Source organism: Acomys minous (assembly GCF_964271855.1).
Source record: "Acomys minous genome assembly, chromosome: 5".
NCBI lineage: Eukaryota > Metazoa > Chordata > Mammalia > Rodentia > Muridae > Acomys > Acomys minous.
In genome coordinates this window covers 12,023,724-12,044,053 of record NC_140494.1, presented here as the reverse complement: position 1 = coordinate 12,044,053, position 20,330 = coordinate 12,023,724, and the positions used below count along the sequence as shown (strand labels likewise).

Genomic DNA, 20,330 nt, shown 5'->3' with positions numbered 1-20,330 from the left:
AAACCTGTAATATTTTTAAAGAAGAATACAGCTTGTAAGATTATCAACTGCCATTATACTATAATATAGCATTCGCCTTTGGCATTTATTGAATATGTAAAACACCTCTGAGTGGCAGATGTCACCTCCACCATGTGGCTAGGGCAACTGAGGTTCATTCTCTAAGCTATCCCAGCTGTGAGGTGTCTCCAGGCCCACGCTCATTCCTCCAGAACAGGAAGGATCTTCTGGATTGTGAGCTGTCACTCTGCCCAACTCTGAAGTTTAAGAAAAACTTAGGCCTTTGGTGTCTTTTCCCTGTCACTGCTCACTCGCTAGCCACCTAGTCTAATTCTCCAGAAACGTAGCCACTGTACTGAACTAAAGACAGAGTGGGTCAAAGTTAGCCTTTACTAATGCATAGTTCTGAAACACTGAGTAAAGACTGTGGGATGAAAAGAAATGTCTCGCCACCATATTCTAAGACAACGAGGCCAGTCTCGTAGTCAACCAAACTACAGCCCGACTGGAAGGAACACGAGATAGTAATAATGACATAAGCACCATGAGGTCTGCTCGGCTGAAACCTGAAGGTAATACCTCTTCCCAGAGGAGACATGCATTTAATTTTGTTTCACCCAGAAACCCCTGAGCGCTGAGCAATGCAGGGGGGCACAGCTGTGTTATTGATAACCTCCTAACGTACTTCATGAAAAAAAAAAAAAGGAAGCTTTAGTGTTTCTGGCCTGGGCTATACAGAGAGTCAACACAAATCACCTCTACTTTCTGTTTCTCTTTTGGCTTAGAAGTCATCACAGAAGAGACGGTAAAATGTGATCAGCAAAGCCCTAGATTACGACTGAGGTTCCTGACTTTCAGCCTCGGATGGCAGGTTGTTTTAATTTAATCATTTGGTTTTCATTCCTGGAAAACCAGAGTAATGACTTAAATTTAGAAAAATAGAAATAGCTTTCATTATAAGGCAGATTTTTTTTTATAGGCCAGTATTCTGGATTAGAATTTTGATTTTGGTCCAACTCATGTATTTCATTACCAGCAGTTATAGGTCTTGACTGAACACAGCATCTGCATCGTCCACTTCTTCCAGCACACAACTCTTCCTTTTTCCTCTGAGACAAGGTGATAATCTTTGTGCTTTACCAACTTTCTACTTTAGACCTTGGAGAGCACATTCCAACACATCTGGCACTGTTTCCAGCCTTTTACCAGATGAACTTAAGCCATCTCCAGCCTTAGGTTCTCTACGAATCTAATCTGCTGCTTGTTCACAAGCCAGTGACATGTTGCCTTTCCTTATCTCTTGTAGCTCTCCAGGACCACAGTCTCTTAGGGCCCATTTTGAAAGACAGTCTAAGTGTATCAGGTTCTTTCTTTTCTTTTTTTAAAAATATATTTTATTAATTTATTCATATTACATCTAAATTGTTATCCCATCTCTTGTATCCTCCCATTTTCCCCTTACTCCCCTCCCCTATGACTGTGACTGAGGGGGATTTCCTCCCCCTGTATATGCTCATAGGGTATCAAGTCTCTTCTTGGTAACCTGCTGTCCTTCTTCTGAGTGCCATCAGGCTTCCCCATCCAGGGGACGTGGCCAAATGTGGGGCACCAGAGTTCGTGTGAAAGTCAGACCCCACTCTCCACTCAACTGTGGAGAATGTCCTGTCCATTGGCTAGATCTGGGTAGGGGTTTGAAGTTTCCTGCACGTATAGTCCTTGGCTGCTCCCATAGTTTGTCCTTTCTTTTCTTTAATAGTTCTTCTGTTTACTTTTCCAAACCAATAGTTTTAAGTTTATTCTTCAAAAACCCTCAATTCTAAGTTGTGCTCTCAGAAATTTATTATTTACCACAATACAGAGAGCATATCTACTAGACATTATCTACTAAATAGCATATTTGCCCTTCTATGTTAACATTCTTTGAGTGTTACTTCCTCCTAACTGCACTGCTGACTAAATCTAAGCATCTTGCTAGCCTTCCACTAATGTTCCTCAGTTCTTCCTTCTCTCCTCTCCAGGCCTCTGACTCAGGTGGTATTTATATGGCGATTACCTTGTATTCTGTCATTTTATCATCCGCAGAAGCAGCAGCAACAGCAATCCATGCACAGAGTGTTCGTTCCTGACACTCTAAGCCACACACACCTTCAGTTCCTTGCCTTGTCCTGAACTGCCACCTTGCTTCTGAAACGCTGCTTAGTCCTCACCAGCACAGCATCCCAAGTGTCCTCCTGGTCCTTAGTCCTCACCAGCACAGCATCCCAAGTGTCCTCCTGGTCTTTACTCTTGACCCTTCCTAGGGATACCTCAACACTGAACCTGCTTTTCTGTTTCTTAATTTTTCTACTTATTATTGTTCCCACTATTGCAATTTCTACCAGTAAACTAAAGCTTCTACATCATCATTGCTCTAATTTATTTATTAATTTTCCTTCTTTACTGTGCTGCTGTTCATGCACCTGCCACTCAGCCCTTTCCTTTATATTCTCAGGCAGGTAGCATCCTTCTCTGAGCACAAGGCAACACAGCACAGTCATTTTTTGGTTACTTTTTGCTTAAGTATACTTTCCAGACTCCCTTTTATCTAAAAGAGAAGTTTAAACTTTTTTAATCCTAAAAACAAAATCTCTCTAAAACCTGGCTCTATCCTATAAATTATCAGCTTTGTGATTTTCATTTTTTTGTTTCATTTCACATATTTTATATTTGTGAGACTTCAGCTTTCAGACAATATTCTGCCATTCTTTCCCCACCCCGGTTCTCCCTTGTATCCTCACTCTAAATTAGGCTAAGCTAAATCTATCCACTTGTAATGTTTAACATCATCTCTATTTACTAAAATCCCATTACCGTTTTCAAAAATTGGTAAAGATGCTACCTTTTACTATATCCTGTACAATAAAATTTATTTCTTCTGAGAATTTCTCTAATTTCAATATGTATATCTTCTTCTTTTGTAGTTACTATTTTCTCATATTCTTTTGTTGTAGTGACCTGTTTACTTTATTCTTATATTTTTAGTTTCTAAAAAATAGTTATGAATATAACTATAATAATAATCTCTTATAACAAGTTCCTACCATATTCCAGTGTGGAACATCACTAACACAGCACTCTGTGAGAACTGTCCCCATTATTTTCATATGATCTACTGAAGTGCTCAAGTGAAATACTTAGGGAAAATCAGAACCAAGTATCAGGTTTAGGCATGTCTGATTTTAAAGGTCATATTTTTATCCAGTATGTAGTATTTCTGATCATCTGAAAAACTGGGAGATCACCACTGAATAAACATGCTCCTTTTGGCCTGTGGAGATGGCTCAGTGAGTAAAGCACTTGCTGTATGAATGTGAGGCTCTGAGTTCAGCTCGAGCAGATCTCTGCAGAGCCAAGTGTAGTGGCTCACATCTGCAACTCCACCACTCCTACACAGAGACGTGAGGGAGAGACAGCCTTCATGGAAGCTTACATGTCTACTAGCCTGCCTGCCACACACTGAAACAAACAAGGAGACTAACAAGTTGGAACGCAAGGTTTGACACCTAAGGTACCCTCTGATCTCCACATATGTGCTCCCACACTCATGCACACAAACATAAAAACACAGAAAGGCTTTTAAAAAGTTCCTCTTAAGACCTAACAGGTTAGGATAGTTTACACGAAAACAAAGTAAGGCTTTTGTACCTCAAGATTAAACAGAACGTAAAATGAAATAAAAGAAGGATCCAATTCACCTGGATTAAGCAACAGCATAACATTTGCCTCTTTCCTTGGAACCGTCAAGGCAAATGAGGCAATGAATAAAGGCCACCCAAAAGCCTTGCTTACATGATTTAAACCACATTTAGACAAAAGCCTCCAGTAATCCTAGTGTCTGAGGCTCTGACATCAGTGCTGTGAAAACATGGTAACTATACTATGCTGATAGAGTCAAAATCAATGTAAACTTTGGGTTTAGTTTTACATATGAACAGGTAAAATTATATATGGTATACACAGAAGCTGATGCAAAGAAAATGGTAGCTGTTGCTTTCTCCACGTAGGCAGCTAAGAACTGTAATCCTCTGAGAGCAATGTCATTATATAGCCCAAATCCCATCACAACAAATACCTTTACAACAGAGATGTCTGTATAACAAAAACCCTTTCAAGCCTTGGCTGACAGCCTACATATTTCAAGCAATATTTGATGTGAGACTTGGAGCTCACGGTAATGGGAATTGACCTGAATTTCCAAAGGTAAGATTTGAATGATCTCATCTCTAACTCCTATCCCATGGCAGCATGAGCTGGGGTGATGCACAACCCAGAGCCGCGAGTGGAAGGACCAAACACGAAGACAGAAACGAAACCATGAGGGTCCTTAAAGGGAGAAATCCCATCTTTTTACTTGGGGAACACTTAGCTATGAAAATGAAGCCAGGAAATGGAGCAGATGGTGCTGTTTTTATCTCATCTTACTGAGGGACAATACCGTTAAGTGTCTGAAGACTGATGAATTCCTGGCTGGGGAAAGTGGGCTACATGTTGTAACTTTTTCGAGCCTCGGTATCTTCACCTGTAAAATGTGACTGACACTATCTACCTTCAGGATTCTGGTAAAGCTGGATGGAAACGTATATAAAGCTCTCAGTAAGGAGCCTGTGTTTGCGGGTCAAGCCCCTCAGAGTTCCCTTATTTGGCTTCCTTCCCTCTTCAAGAGCATGGGTTTCTTTCTGCATACTACTTTCATGAAATTACTTAAAAGGCCTGCTGATCAGAAGTTAACAGAATACATAGTCTCAAACGTAGTCTGGGTACGGTATCACTCAAAGGACCACATGAGGAAGCCACACATAGAGTATGTCTGACTGCGGAGAAGGTCTTTGGGCCAATGTAAGGAACACATACTCAAAAATATTAAGCGGGCAATCAGGCATGATAGTAAAAAACTGACTTCTGATTATTTTGTCAGAGGCCATTTTGAAAAGGTCAATAAACTCAGTATCAGTGTCCCATTTTTCTCAGTGAGAATGCAATGTGCCTACTGCTAGAGCTTATTTTTTTCCCACTCTACTTTAGGTGATGGAAAGGACTCTTATTTGAAAATTACTTACTCCAGAGCCATGCATTATACTGTCTCTCTTAAGTAGGATACTATAAAAATATTGAAATAAACTAATATCTTTGTGTGGAAAGCATCTAACTATTCACAAAATCTAATATAATCCTGATTTCTGTGGTTTTATATTTTACTAATTTTAGATATCATATTTTCTACTTTTCTAATTATAGATGGTCAAAGATGTAGACACAGAATTTTCGTCTCTTTAAAATAGCTGTAATGCTACATAGTATGTTGGAGGGGGGCTAGTTTGTTAACAAAAGCTGAAGGCAGGCCTGTCTACTTGTACAAAGTGAGTATTGGCTGTAGGCTTTTAAATTCCTTTCAAACATTCCTCAAAGCCCACCAGACCTCAGCACTATAGAGAACCAGAGCTAGCCCAGAACTCCACAGTAGTATAGAATATTAGCCTTAAGATTTTCTTACTCTTTTATCTTTAAAAGGCTCAGAGAAAAGTGTGAGGTACAGTTCATATGCCTAACTAAAGAGTACACACGAGCCAGGCGATGATCTCCTTCTTATGAGATGCACGTAAAAATAAAACAACAGGCTGGAAACAAATTGTAAAGCACAGAGAAAAAGGAACTGAGATATCCACAGAAGAAAAGAGAGGCCCAAAGAGGAGAAACTGAAAAAAGGACAGAACCTAGAGCAAAAACGTTAAAACAGCAACAGAAACCAAGTGGCAGCAGAAGAGGAGACATTTTAAAAGCAGTCTCTCCAGAGCTTATGGTGCAGGCCTTAGAAACACAGAAGCATCAGCCAAATTCTTGGCCTCGGTGTCAACATTTGCAACTTCTACACATCACTGCTGTCTTAAAATGGAGGCAGTAATAAGCACCGGACTTAAGGGAGTAAGCCTTGAGGGTCTCTAAAGGTGTGTTCACTATCTCATGCCACTACCCATGGCTCCCTAAGACCCAGCTCTCTGATCATCTCTCGTGGCCCCCAAGAATAGGTGTCTGGCCTCAAAGTAAACCCTTTCTGTCCACCAGTGGCATCACACTAACAGTTTGCAAGTCATTTCAAGGTCTCTACAGGCTATGGAAAAGGGTAATATATTTGTAATTACATGAGAAATCATGAGACTGTAGCATAGAAGGAGTTAGCTCCTAAAATACAAGGCTGAGAAACACTCTTCCTTACAGGGGCAGCAACTCCACCCAGAGGCCTCACTGCTTAGAACATGACCTCATAGGAACAATCAGGAGACCATAAAAAGCTGGACAGCATTCCTGCCCTCCTTCTTGAGTCCCACCTGTCCCAGCAGGCGGGAGTTCTGGGAGGAGCCCTGGGGCACAGCCAGAACACCAGGGCTGCCAGCACCAGCTGCTCTCATCCTGCCCTCCCTTCCTCTTTGTCACCCTCCCTCCTGCGTACTGAAGGCTTTGGGATCTCTGGCCAGCCCGGGACTGCCCACCTCAGTCACTAAGCCCACCCTGACCCCAGTGACCCCTATCCCATGAGCCACATGCTTTCTGTACCTTTACTCTGGGGAGGGTTCTGACTCCGGTCCCGGAGGACGTTGATCTGGTAGACAGCTCCATAAGGCTCAAAAAGTTCTTTCAGCTCCTTTTCCGACCAGGACCTAGGAATCTGTCCGACAAACATCTTAATGGCATCTGGGTCTGGCTGGTCTGAATGATCCAAAGCTCCGTTCATCTTGTTGGCTGTGCCGTTACTGTCAAAAACGGAACCAGGAGCCAGAGTTAGGGCTTCAGGGTAAAGGACAGGAAGAAAAAAAAAATAGTGGGGGTTGGGGGTGAGGAGGCGGAAAGAGGAAGAGGAGCACAGGGGAAAGTGCCTAATGAGTCGTAGAAATTTGATGAACTAAAACAAAGCAGAGGCACCATTAGGCTGCTTCTCAGCACAGCGCCCGCCCGATGCTTTCACTGCATGCTGCTGCTGTTCAGCTTTGACTCCTCAGCACAGGGCAGTGCCTGGCTGCCTGTCACCCAGGGTATGGACATCGGAGGACCCAGGCTCAGGAGGCAGCTGCAAGTTAAGTGCAGGTCTCAGTGGGCAAGGCTGCTATCAACACATCACAAATCGGCAGCATTATCAGCTTTGCCCTGGATATCACTGGGAAAGAAAGGCAGAGCTAGATTTCTGCTGGATTTCTCACCCTCTCCCCCATTCTCCGCCCTTTTTTCAGAGGTTTTGGAAAAGAGGTGGTAATAATAAAGTCACATGGAAAGAAAATGAAACACTTGGCAGTCCATCAGATGACTAATGCAAGATGCTGGTGATGAATTTGCAGAGTGCGAGAGGCATCCATGTGTGCATCAAATTAGTACGTTGTTGCTGCTCAGAATGGAAAGCGCTCCAGCTATGCAGCTCGGTGCAGCGGATTGGCTGCTTGCACGGGAGAAAAGGGCCAGAGCTTGGAGGTGGGGGGGCTCCCTTTAAAAAGCACATTGTTTATGGGACCCAAGCACAAAGGGCTTAATTCAGAGAGGCAAAAGTGATCTCAGAATTGCTCGCTTTGTGTTGGGGAAAAAATACACCAGAGAAAGTTGAGTTCCCACTAAAGGACACTGAATATTTCAAATCCTTCACACTCCATAAATTGCTCTCTGTGTATCTGACTTCCAGATGTTGCACTTAAGTTCTAAACAATCACACGTTTGGGAAAGATAAAAAAAAGTCTGCTTTTTCTTCTGCTAGCTTCAGTAAATATTTTGGGCGGATACGGAGAACTGGAGCATAAGCTTTTAAATGTCTTTCTTCCTGTCACTTCCCAGACCCACATTTGGGAGAGAATACTTGCTTCAAGCCTGATATGATGAAGAAGTCACTCCTTTTTACCTTGGACAACCCTTTTGAACTGGAATAGTAAGGCAAGCATATCTCTCTTTCTTCAGACTTCCACCCAGTACACTGTACACCTCAGATCCTCTCTTAAGACGACTAAACGCTTCTGAATGTGCCCCTTTGTAGTGGCGTGCTCTTAGTTCAGTTACTCAGTCTGTGAAAATACAAAACACCTGACCACGGGCAAAGCTAGCAGCCCAGTATCTATAGCCTTGCAGGCGACCATGGCACCACATAAGCAGGTCAGAAAGAAGCTACACGAAACTGTAAATGGCAGGTGCGATTTCACTGTAGCCTCAGAGACGTCTCAAAAGTGTGCTGCAAAAAGATCATAAGGAGAGTTCCTTATTTTGTTACAAGACTCACTAGACCAGAACCCTGTTTAAAAAACAAAAACAAACAAACAAACATGCCTGCAGTCTTTAGCATGGGGAACAACTGGGAGCTATGGCAGGGGGTTCCTGAATTTGAGGACAACGTAATCTGCACAGTGAAAAGCTTCACACACAGACACACACACACACACACACACACACACACACACACACACACACACCTACACTTACACCTAAAAGCAAAAAGGCCAAAAGCACGTAGAATGAAAAAAAATCTGACTTTATTTTAATCCAGAGAGCAAATGACGTCAGATCCGCTTCACTGGGTTTGCTTCAATTTCTACTACCTCCCTCTCCCTATTTTACCATGTTTTTTTTTAATCTTTGAAGTAAACAACCAGATTGTCTAATGTGAAGTATTTTCAGAGCATTCTCTAATCAACCTTATTGTTGAAAAATGTTCTACTGAATAAAATATTGAATACAGAACAGCATCTTTTTTAAAAAAACAATTCAGGTATAATGCCATGCTTGTTTATATTGGAGCTAGATCATTTAATCTTATTCTTATGTACCTATCTTATTTCCCATCACTGAGAATTCAAATAAACAGTTGAGCCTGTGTAGCTGTGACGGCACAGGGTGGAGGTGGCACAGCTCTTTGCAGTAAAGTATTTAGTGTTTATAGCACTTTGAAAGCTGAGAGTGTGGCAAGATTCACTTTTGGGACAGGAGGGACTCGTGGTTATTGCTGCTGACAACCAGCTAAACGCAAAGAGGAAGGTATTGCCACAGGTCTAAGCTAGCAGAAAGCAGAAGTTGAACAATGATTAATATAGTGCAAGAGTCAGGCACAGTATACTTGTCTAATATCTAACCTTAGAGTTCTGGAGCAAGCACTCACTAACGTTCACGTCTTAAATGAATGCTCCTTCTATGCTTTCCCAAACGACAAAAACTCAGTGAGTCAAAATGGAGGAAAGCTGCACAGAGGGCGGTTTGTTTACTCCTTTGGTCCTAACATAGAAAGTGCTTATTTAGCATCTCTCCCAGTCAGCTATGCCTCCTAGACACCTTGGGCCCTCTTATCATTCAAAGGGCATGCAGAGCAGTGCCAAAATGCATGTACCTGTATCTTCACATCATCACTGTGCTACTTTGAGCTTCAGATTCTTCATCTATCACATGGCTACAACAGGCTCTACTTCATAGAGTCACAACGCCCAGAGTAAGTGTTCTATAAATGTCTGTTATCTCACTGTGTGCATTTCCTTTTCACAATTGAGAAGAGTGAGCACCACAAATCTATCTTTTAATTACAAAGTCTTTTGGTATAAATACAAACATGATTCGTATCCTTAGTAACAATAGTATCTTATATATACCAATAACTATGCTATGTACTTTATTTTTTTATTTATTGGTTTTGGGTTTTTGTTTGTTTGTTTTTAAGAGTCTCACTTTGTAGACATGGCTGGCTAGCCTGAACTGGCTATATAGAACAGCCTGGCCTTCAACTCACAAGAGATCTGCTTGCCTCTCCCTAGCAAGAGCTAGGATTCCATGGGTGAACCACCACATCCGGCATGCTCTACATTTTTAATCCTCAAGACAATCTTATTAAAAAAGTAGTATTTATCAAATGTCAACATCTGAGAAATAAGTTCCCTTCCTAAAATTACCAGATTATTAACCACAGTTAGAATATATATCTACGCCCCTGGGCCCCCAAAGTGCGAAGTATTTCTAACCCACTATGTGGCTAACCATTCAGTACAGTCTGGCTTTAGTGGAGTGCAGTCAGCTCATAACAAATCAAAGGGAAGACAAATTCTAGAGCACGTTGTGCTGGGTCTCTAGAATCACACTTCCAAAAAAAAAAAAAAAAAAAAAGCAATGCTGGAAAAGTTTACATGCACCACTCTTCTATTGATCTGTGGGAAACATGCTGCAAGCACACAAATTGTGAACCTTTAAAGCTGCTTTGAAACCCATATCTTCTCAGTGGTCACATAAGATCATCATCTATCCAGATCCTTTCTTCTCTACTCCCACAGAATCACTTTGATAAGTAGCTATCACACATCCTTATTTTCATCCCTTCTTGTCTGCCATTTTGCAAAAGACCATTTGTATCCACTGTGAAGTGTATGACAATTCTGTCTGGAAGGAAAGCCAGTCACATCTAGTATAAATTAAAACCACCACCAAACACTCCAAATCCAAAAAATAATTTGGGATAGGTGTTTATATGACAGTGGCTCTCTTATTGTTACTGCATCTTGATGTATCTAACAATTTTGTTTTAATACACCTAAACTTTTCCTTTGGACTCTGAATCTTTTGGCTTGGCTAAAACTCCTTTCTCTTGTAAGTCTGAGGACTTCTGCTCTCATGCGGCTTTTGGTATAGAGTCTTCTGAGTAAGCCAAAGAGTATGTGTTAATTAGGTTTTAAGTTAAGCTTTTGGGGGTTCCTGCCAGAGGCTATAGATAGCCAATGGAGTGTTCATAGAGAATTACAGATACATATACCCCAATCTCAGCGAAACCCTCTACTAAGATCTTTGTCAAAAAAGACTTTGATTGACTTAGAAAATTACGACTAGCTTTTTTTCTTCACTCCCTGCCTTCCTTGGAACCCAGTGTAGGACCTTTTTACTGTGTAGAAATTTAGATTCAAATCCAAATAATATTAATAGAGGGCCTACCCTTTGCCAGAAACCTTTGCCAAGTATTTGACACACAGTATCACAACAGCTCCAGTTGGAATCAGTTTCATTTTAGAAATGAAACAAGTGAGAGCCACAGAGGTAATGTGCCTTTTCCAATGTAAGACCTGCAAGGAATCATGACTGTAAAATACCGACACTGTAAGACTTAAAAGCCAACGGTCTTCCCCTGTGGTTCCACGCACTAGACTTCTCTGAGGCAATCCTGAGGTGGTGTTTCACAAGGACTCTGTGACCATTTGCAGACCTTGGACACACACATAGACATCTGTGGGCACCTTGCCTGAAAACTTCAACAAGACCCTGAATACCAATTTTGCTTTTGCCCTTGGCAAGGAACCTACTCTAAGACTCCTCTAGGACAGGTGCCAAATGGAATGGGACCATAAGTCAGAGAGCACGAAGCCAGGGACATTGTTGGTGTGAGTCTTTGAGCCAAGACGAAAACCTAATGATGTTGGGAAGGAGGTGCGAGCGCTCACATTTTGCCTTTAGTGCTGCACTGACCTACTTCCCTACTCTATTTTCTAGTAACAAGAAATCAGATCAACAGAGAATATGCAGAACCATCTGCAGTTCCTCTGAGAAAGCAGAATATCATTAAATATAAGTAGTTCAATGCATTATTATTATTAACTTCAGGAAAACATTTTATAAGGCCTAAAATATTTCAAGTTTCCTTTTCAAGACTGGAAACAAGAGACACAGATATTGTATCTTGTCTTTGGGTAGTGTTCTATATTTAACTTCCTTTACTTACATAAAACAAGAGCAACAAATTTACAAAATGGCTGTGATAAATTCTAACTTCCAATAAATACCCACGTTAATGTACTATGCCAAAAATGCTATGTAACAAGATATTGTCTCTGAATACCTTTGCCTAAAGATAGCTGATCGTCTTGGTGTTAATAAATAATCATATTGTTCTTAACTTTTAACTTGTTTGCTCTTTACCTTACTGTTTTTATTTCTTGGGATAATTTATATCAGCTCAATCAAAGTCTATGCTGATAGAAATGATCCCTATGTGTATACTTCAGTATGCTAGGCACTAGCTATGTATATGGTTACTGAGTACTGAACTGTGACTAATACAACTATATAAATAAATTTTTATTAATTTCATTTAAATAGCTCTAGAAACAAATATACTCTCTTTCCTTCTTTTAAAACACTAGTTAGAGTTGAGAATCACCTAAGCATATCATTCTGAGGGAGCTGCTTTGAAAATCCTATTAATTCTGAGTTGAATAACTACAAGCAGATAATGGGCCAATGGGGCTGGCCTTGGCTCAGCATGAATTTAACTGCATGCCCTAAAGAAAATCATACAGCTCCTCTGTACCTCTCTTTCCCCACCTGTAAACCAAAGAGAATGAATAGCTTCTATTTGGCTATAATTTCCATAAAAAGGCTATAAGAAACACTAATTCTTGTAAATACTTGTATTAATGCTTTAAAAATATGCTATATCCAGTGCATTTGGTTATAGTTTGGATGCAGAGAATGACTTACATAAAAGAATTTAGGTAATATGACAATGCCCTGAAACTTTTGTACAATGCCCCAGTCTGTGTCTAATTTAATCCCCAAAGCTCATAGGCATCTACACACAGGCCAGAGAGTTGACAAGGTCTCATGTAAACAGTGGGGAGCAACACAGGCTTAGATGGAACTGTGAGTGGCCAGCTGCCAAGGGTGCTGCCAAAAGCCATCCCTCTCAGTATGTGCCAGCATTCTTCCTAACAAAATAAGCTGCAATCTCATCATTTCAGTCAGACGACAAATCCACTCTTTCAATGGGTTTAGGAATCATTTTTTAAATATCACTTGTACTTAAGAGATAGCACACAAAAAACTAGGCAGTTTGGTTGTCACAGAAAGCTATACAAGACGGAGCTGCGTAAGGCAAAAGAGAAAGAGAGGATTGGCAATGTGTCTGGTGCTTTCAGCAGGCCACAGGATGGGCATGAAATTAATCAATACTAACAATCTTTTTTGCTGTCCGTCTTGGTGGTATTGGTCATTTAATAAGAACATTATCTTCTCTACAGAATGGCAACCTGGCAACCAGGGGCCAGGCAGAACCAGTGTATGGAGACTTTAGAAGCCACAACCTATCCAACTTTCCAAAGGTCAGCTGTCACTATGAACTTACTTTTTTTTTTCAGTTTTAAAAAGAAGAATAAGAGTTTCAGCTTCAGCCTAAGTGTCCATCAGTAGAAGAATGGATAAAGAAACTGTGGTACATATACACTATGGAATACTATTCAGCTATTAAAAACAAGGAATTCCCGAAATTTGTGGATAAATGGATTGAGCTAGAAATGATCATAATGAGTGAGTTAAGCCAGAAGCAGAAAGACTCAAATGGTATATACTCACTTATATCTGCATATTAGCCCAAGGGGCATGTCCCATGAAAGCCTTCACTTACCAGGAAACTGAGACAGAGGGGAGGACATTCTATTGGGACTCTAGATGAGAGAAGCATGGGAAAATGGCAAAGTAGAAGGATCCAGAGGGTCCTAGAAACCTACAAGTAGAACATTATGATAGGCAGATTTGGGCCCAGGGGTCCTGCTCAAACTAAGGCACCAGCCAAGGACAATACAGGCCGTAAAACTTTAAACCCCTACCCAGATCTAGCCAATGGTCAGAACATTCTCCACAGTAGAGTGGAGAGTGGGATATGACTTTCTCACATACTCTGGTGCCTCACATTTGACCATGTCCCCTGGAGGGGGAGACCTGGTGGCACTCAGAGGAAGGACAGCAGGCTACCAAGAAGAGACTTGATACCCTATGAGCATATACAGGGGGAGGTAATCCCCCTCAGGAACAGTCATAGGGGAGGGGAATAAGGGGAAAATGGGAGGGAGGGAAGAATGGGAGGATACAAGGGATGGGATAACCATTGAGATGTAACAAGAATAAATTAATAAAAAAAAAAAAAGAGTTTCAGCTTCAAGCTCTTGGAACTGCAACTCCATTTACAATGTTCCTGTAAATGGCTGACATGACAAAAAACTTCCATTTTCCTTGGTTGCTGTCTTTCAACAAGGTACAGCTGATTACTGTTTGGCTACCCAGAAGTGTCGTCCTAACTGTAGGGAGGTTGTGGGTAGGTAAATACTTTTAGCAAATTTAAAACTCTCTGGATATCAATTATACCCTCAATAAGATGTAATAATAATGGTTCTCCTGTATTTATTTGGAAGATACTATTATCACTTACCATGTATAGCAAACCCTTTAGAACTACAGTCAGGCCAATTATAAAACAAAACCCTAGATCTCTGGGATGAAATGGCCATGTATCAGCCACACAAGCTTCATGGAAGATTAGCTGGAGTAAATAATACCCAAAATAAACTGAAAGAGGTAAAATCCTTCTCGAATGCTCAAATTTTAAATAAATTAGTTTGCATTATTCTGAAGAAAACATTCCAGGTTACTTAATACATGTAGTATTGCTTGTAATGCTTGTAATAACCTTATAATACAGGTTACTCTGTACATGTAATACTGCTTATCCATATGTTTTTATAAAAACTGAGGGGAAAGAACTGTCCTAGGGTATACAGTAGGAAGCAGTGCACGGAAGACACCCAGAGGCCTGCCTGCTGCATGGCCAGCCCTCAGCGGCAGCCACTACAATGTCCAAGCATGTTGTGGCGAAGTGAGAGAGAAAGAGAAGGGGAATGGGTCGAGCACTATGAAGAGCTGTGGAACTGGAGACAGGAGGGTGGCGTGCCATAGCCTGATCTGAGTAGCCTGCCCTACCGCATGCAGCATGGTGAGGTCCTAGCCTATGCTGTGGCCGAGAGTCATGTCTCAGTCTATGGTCATGCAGCAACAGAAGTCTGCATAGATGCCTGTGCTCATTTTAGCATCAATGGCCATGGGGGACATCCTTGGTCTGGGCTGCCACCTGGGACAATGTTGATGTCCAAGGGCTATATAGAGCTGGCCTCTTACTGACTATAGCACTTAGGAGAGCTGGCCCTGCACCTTGCCTGCTGCAGCACTGAGTGAGCTAGCTGGGGCAGTTGCTGGAGACCTCCCTCTGGTGGCATGGGTGCAGCAGAGTTGGTGGGCTGACCAACGCAACCTCCACCTAGGCCAAGATCCAAGGCTTTGAGCTGGCCCACCCCAATACCCACCCCATCTATGAACTGCTGGGGCATGTGTAAGGGCTGGTCCTGTGGGTCCAAAGCTACAGGATCTCTATGATACAGGACAACAAAATATCTGAGAAGAGTCCTGTTGAGGATCCAGTACTGATAATGTAGCAGAAGCCAGAGGCCTTGAGGCAGAGCAATGACTCATTGCAATGAACATTTGTGTGGACAAAAGGGTATACTTTGTGATACATTGTGACACAACAAGATTCTACAACAAGATGTGGTTTTTGTTGTTTTTTAATTTATTCTTTATTTTCTTTTAGCCTGCAGAGGTCAGAGGAGAGGTTGTAAGGGCGAAGGGCAGATCTAAAGGGTAGGGAGACGAGTGGGATTGGGTGCATGATGTGAAATTTACAAAGAATCAATTAAAAGTTTTTTTAAAAAGCATATAGGAATCATTTTTTTTTCACTAGCAACTTGAAAACAACACATTCGTGAAGGATGTTTTACTAAATTACTAGAGTTAACAGTGGATTGTATTTGGTCAGAGATCTGAAAGCTATACATCTGTTATCAGGGTAAAAAGAACCATGACTCACGGGGAACTGTTCCTCTTTATGAAAGGTCGCACAACACCAGCATTTGGACTCACCAAATGAAAGGAAAACCTGATTACCTTATCTCAATTTGACTGCTAGTAAAAAGCAGAAAGCTGGAAAACCCCTGCAAAGAAGTAAATTTGGAGGCATGCCGGGCGGTACATGACGGCTGAACACACAGCAGCCCTTGCTGGGAAGGTAGCAAAGCACTGGCTATAGACCACCCTCAGTGAAAACCTCACTTCCTGCTGTGACTTGTCAGAAATAGTTTAGTGGACTTTGGGGCTTGAGAAGAAGGCATTTTCCCTAGGCAGATGGGTGTTTCTGATAACTGTTTATCATTTCAAACAAGATGTAGAGGCTCTCACCTTTCCAAACTGCACAGGACTCACACTGACACACCCTCTCCTGGATAGCCAACTGCTTCCCCTTCACAGGTGAGGAAGTTCCTCAGGCGACCAGCCGAGTATCTTCCCAGTTTGCTTTACTTGCTCATACCTGACTGCTGAATATGCCTGTCTGCTGTGGGCAAATAATTTAAAATGACTTTTAAGGATGACTGAGAGAATGGCTTGGCTATAAATGAATTGAAAATTTAGACAGTTATCAACACTGATTCTTTTCTTTTATCCACCCCCTACCCCACCTGTTCGTAATCTAACATAAAGTAACAAAAATAAAGAAGGCACAAAAGAGACGCCAACAATATAAACCTACTGTCTAGTTTCCTGCAGACTAGTTTTCTGCATCTCTGGTTCTCAGGGAAAACAATTCCTGCTTTAGCAACTAGTAAAAACAGTGCCTGGATTCATTCCTGTTTGAGACAGCAACCAAGAAAGACTCATATCACCCTTCACTCACTACACACACGCTGGCTACCCAAGTCATAAGATTCCTCCACGGAGAATTCAAATATCCTAGAAGTCATCACCACACAAAGCCCTTTTCATGTCTTAACATTCTGTATTCTTTTTTATATTTTACTTGTGTGTATACATGTGCTTGTGTGCACGTACTTACATGTTTGTGTGGGTGTATGCACTTGTGTGCACTGCATGAATGCACATGCATGATATACAATGGTGTGGAGGACAGAGGTCTGTTTGATGTCTTCCTCAGTTTCTATCTTACTTTAACATTTAAATAAATTCTATTTATTTATCTATAGTCTGTAAGGTATATGGGCATTTGTGTCCGTCTGGGCGTCACAGTATGGGTGGGTAAGAAGATGACTTGGAAGAGATGACTTTCCTAGGGATCAAATTCAAGTCTCTAGACTTATCAAGAAGCACAGTTACCTGAGCCATATGGCTTGCTTTCCACTTTATTTTCTGACATGGAGTCTCCCATTGAATCTGGAGCTCAGTGGTTCAGCTAGATAAGCTGGTCAAAGAGCTCCGGGGATATGTCTGTTTCTGTGTCGCTGGCACCAGTATACAAACAATACACGCTGCTACGCCTGGTTTGTTTTGTGTCTGTATGTGATGTCCTCATTCCTGCTTGGCAAACACGTCACCAACTGAACCAACCCCTCAGCTGCTCTCATTCCTACAGCTATCGAGGACTTGTGTACGTCAGACATATGCTAAGTATAAAGGAGATATGTGAAAAATATACTTTATGCTGTTAATGAGCAGAAACATATCTAAGAATCAAGATGTAAAGCAACATGATCTTCAATAGAACAAAATATGGTCTTTTGGTAAAAGGCAGTAACAAGTAACTACTATCGCCAAGGTCAATGTTTAAGCAAAGTTTAAAGAAAACAAAGCCAAAGGATAGGAAACTCCTATCCTTTCACTTAGTTGACCATTTGACTGAAAAAGAGTAGGAGCAGGGAGGAGGTAAGGGATAGGGAGGGAGGAGGTGAAGGCAAAGAAGATGAGACTTTGGGGAAATCGGCCCCAGAAGCACTTCCTCTTAAGCATGCTTGTGAGACTGAAGGCTTGTGGGCCACTAGGAGAGGACTCTTGACAGAGAGCCCTGGCTAGGGGCAGGTCAGTGTGCTACTAGCCTTGTAAAGGGAAACAGGCCAGTCATGCAACCAACACCTGTGGTGTGCATCCTGGGAGTCACGAAGCTTTTCCTCTATCCACCCTTTACTGTTACACGGGGCAGAGTCCTGCAGAGAGGTTCTATATAAATATTTCTCTTACCATATCACTATGGAAATGGCCTGATCACGACCATCCAACTTCAAAACACTTTAGGACCACCTCAAATTCTACACATCTAAAAATAACCCTTTCCTCTCTGTTTTGTCTCCTAAGGTAGAGGTGTGTGGGGTGGGGTGGGGTGGGGCACACACATGCTTATGGGTGGATAAGAGGAGGGGTGTGTGCATATGTGTGCATGCAGAGGCCAGAGGACGTCAGCCGGGGGCGTTCCTATTCTACAGTTCTCTGTTCTCTCCCTTATTACCCTTAGACAGAGTCTCTCACTAAACCTAGAGCGAGGCTGTTAATCAGCAAGCCCCGTTTTTCTCCTGGCTCTAGCCTACAAAGAACTAAAGGCCACACCCAGATTTTTATGTACCTGAGATCTAAGCTCAGGCTGACTGTACAGCAAGTACTCTTACTCACTAAGCCATCTCTGCAGCACCTCCAGTCAAGCAGTATGCTCAGCCTCTCTGCTATTTTCTTACATTTTAACTTATTATAATTTATTCAGATTACATCCCGATTGTTATCCCCTCACTTGAATCTTCTCGTTCCCACCCTCACTCACGCACATCACCTAATCTAAGCACATGCTGAGACTCACAGGCAAACATTGGGTGGAGCACAGGGAGGCTTGGGGAGGAGTTGGGGGAAGGATAGAAGGGAGGGGACAGGAGCTCACAAGAAGACCAACAGAGCCAACAGGCCAGGGCCCAGGGGGGCTGATGGAGACTGAAGCACCAACAAAGGGCCATGCATGGCCTGGAGCTCGGCTCCCCACACAGATGTAGTCAGCTTGGTCTTCTTGTGAGTCCCCTAGGAAGGGGAGTGGGGCCTGTCTCTCACATGGACTCGTTGCTTGCTCTATCACTTCCCCCTGGTGGGGCTGCCTCACCAGGCCTCAGAGGAAGAGGATGTGCTCAATCCTGATGTGACTTGACACACTAGATGAGTACAGATGGGGTGGGGCTCCCCTTTCCTGAGGGGTAGGGGAGTAGGGAGAGTGGAGAATTGAGGGAGGGGCTACAATCAGGATGTAAAGTGAATAGATAAATATATTAATTAATTAAAAAAGAAAGTGTTTCATTGTCTGCTTTTGCTCTGACTTCTTCCCTTCTCTGACCATTGAGTCTACAGAAACAATAGTTAACTAAACCCCTGCTTGGGTATAGTGTGAAGCTGTGAAATTCTTCATAACATGGGTGTCTTATGCAATTATAATCTCAATAAATATTTATGTAGTGACTCTCACAATCAGGACATTGTTCAAGGCATCGAGGGTAAACCTATTAGAAAAATGAGACTAAAATACTCTTATAGAGGTTATATTCTAGTGGGTGATGTAAAATAAGTAAAAAACATTATGTGAGAAATATCATTTCAGTGGGGGAAGATAAGGCAGAGCGGCAGAGCACTGAGTCCAGCTGTGCAGAATGAGGAAGTCAGGGAGCACGCCATGAGAGATTTAATGCTGTCCCAGCCTCTTCTCAACACATACTTCTATGAACGAAGCAATCTATCAGGGCAAGACACCTTAAAAGTGAGAAACATTAAGTCTCACATGATTGCACCATCACAGAAAACATGCTATCTAGCACATTTCTGTAAAATCCTAAGAGCCAGTGCACTAACTCAAATGAGTTTATGTATCAAATACCCTTTTATCTCTCAATGCCTGCTAAGTTCACTTGCCATGTACTAATTCTGGTTATTATCTTGTGTTTCTATCGTTGACAAATTCTTCAGTGGTCTTTACCACTTTGGACTGTAGGAGTGAGGGTCTGCTGACCTTGGGTATAATCTAGCAACCAAACTCTATCTACCTTTCTGCTAGAAGTGACCAACCACACATTCATTATTCATTTCATTATGCATAATAGCAAATTTTAAGCCCAAGTGTCTCTCTTTAGCCTGCACCTGGCCTACCTTTCTTGGCCACTTACGACCATAAGTGATGTGTAATCAAGGAATACAAATAAAATGCGACTGCAGCTGAAAGAAGGCAGCTATCATGATGTAAATTTATTATTTCTTTTAAATACCAATTTGGCAGATTTCATGACAGAAAACCATTTATGAAAGAGGAAAATCCAAATGACAGTCAAGTTGGCTAGTTTTTAAATCCATAAATTGAACTATAAGATGAAATCAATAACAAATAGAACATACTGTTTTGGAAATATGTACCCCTTCTTTCCAATAAGAAGTTATCTTTTAATATCTTAAATGACCAGTACAAATGATTTACTATCTTAAATCATAAATAGGCATTGGCATTTAAATTACTTATTCTTAAATCTATATACTATCAGATCTAACTCCCTAAGCAAACAGAATTAAAGTAAGACTATGTTCTAAAATATAATGGCTCTTATACTAAGAGGCTGAATATCATTATATGAAAATTCCCCACAGATAATTTTTGAGACATTTCTTCATTTTTGACACTACATCTGGCA

The 20,330-nt window shown here is 41.6% G+C and overlaps 1 protein-coding gene across 29 annotated transcripts in view; it reads right to left on the bottom strand.

Moving 5' to 3' along the window:
• CELF2 (CUGBP Elav-like family member 2) overlaps positions 1-20,330 on the bottom strand; it is an 823,768-nt gene that overhangs the window by 158,034 nt on the left and 645,404 nt on the right. For 27 of the 29 annotated variants that reach the window (XM_084783998.1, XM_084784007.1, XM_084784009.1 and 24 more), the window contains one exon: positions 6,589-6,785. In XM_084783998.1, the coding sequence (XP_084640124.1) occupies positions 6,589-6,766 (178 nt within the window). In that variant the 5' untranslated portion in view covers positions 6,767-6,785. Of the gene's footprint in view, positions 1-6,588; positions 6,786-6,954; positions 7,183-16,080; positions 16,103-20,330 lie in introns of those variants that run through there. The other 2 variants (XM_084784003.1, XM_084784002.1) reach the window with 2 other exon arrangements.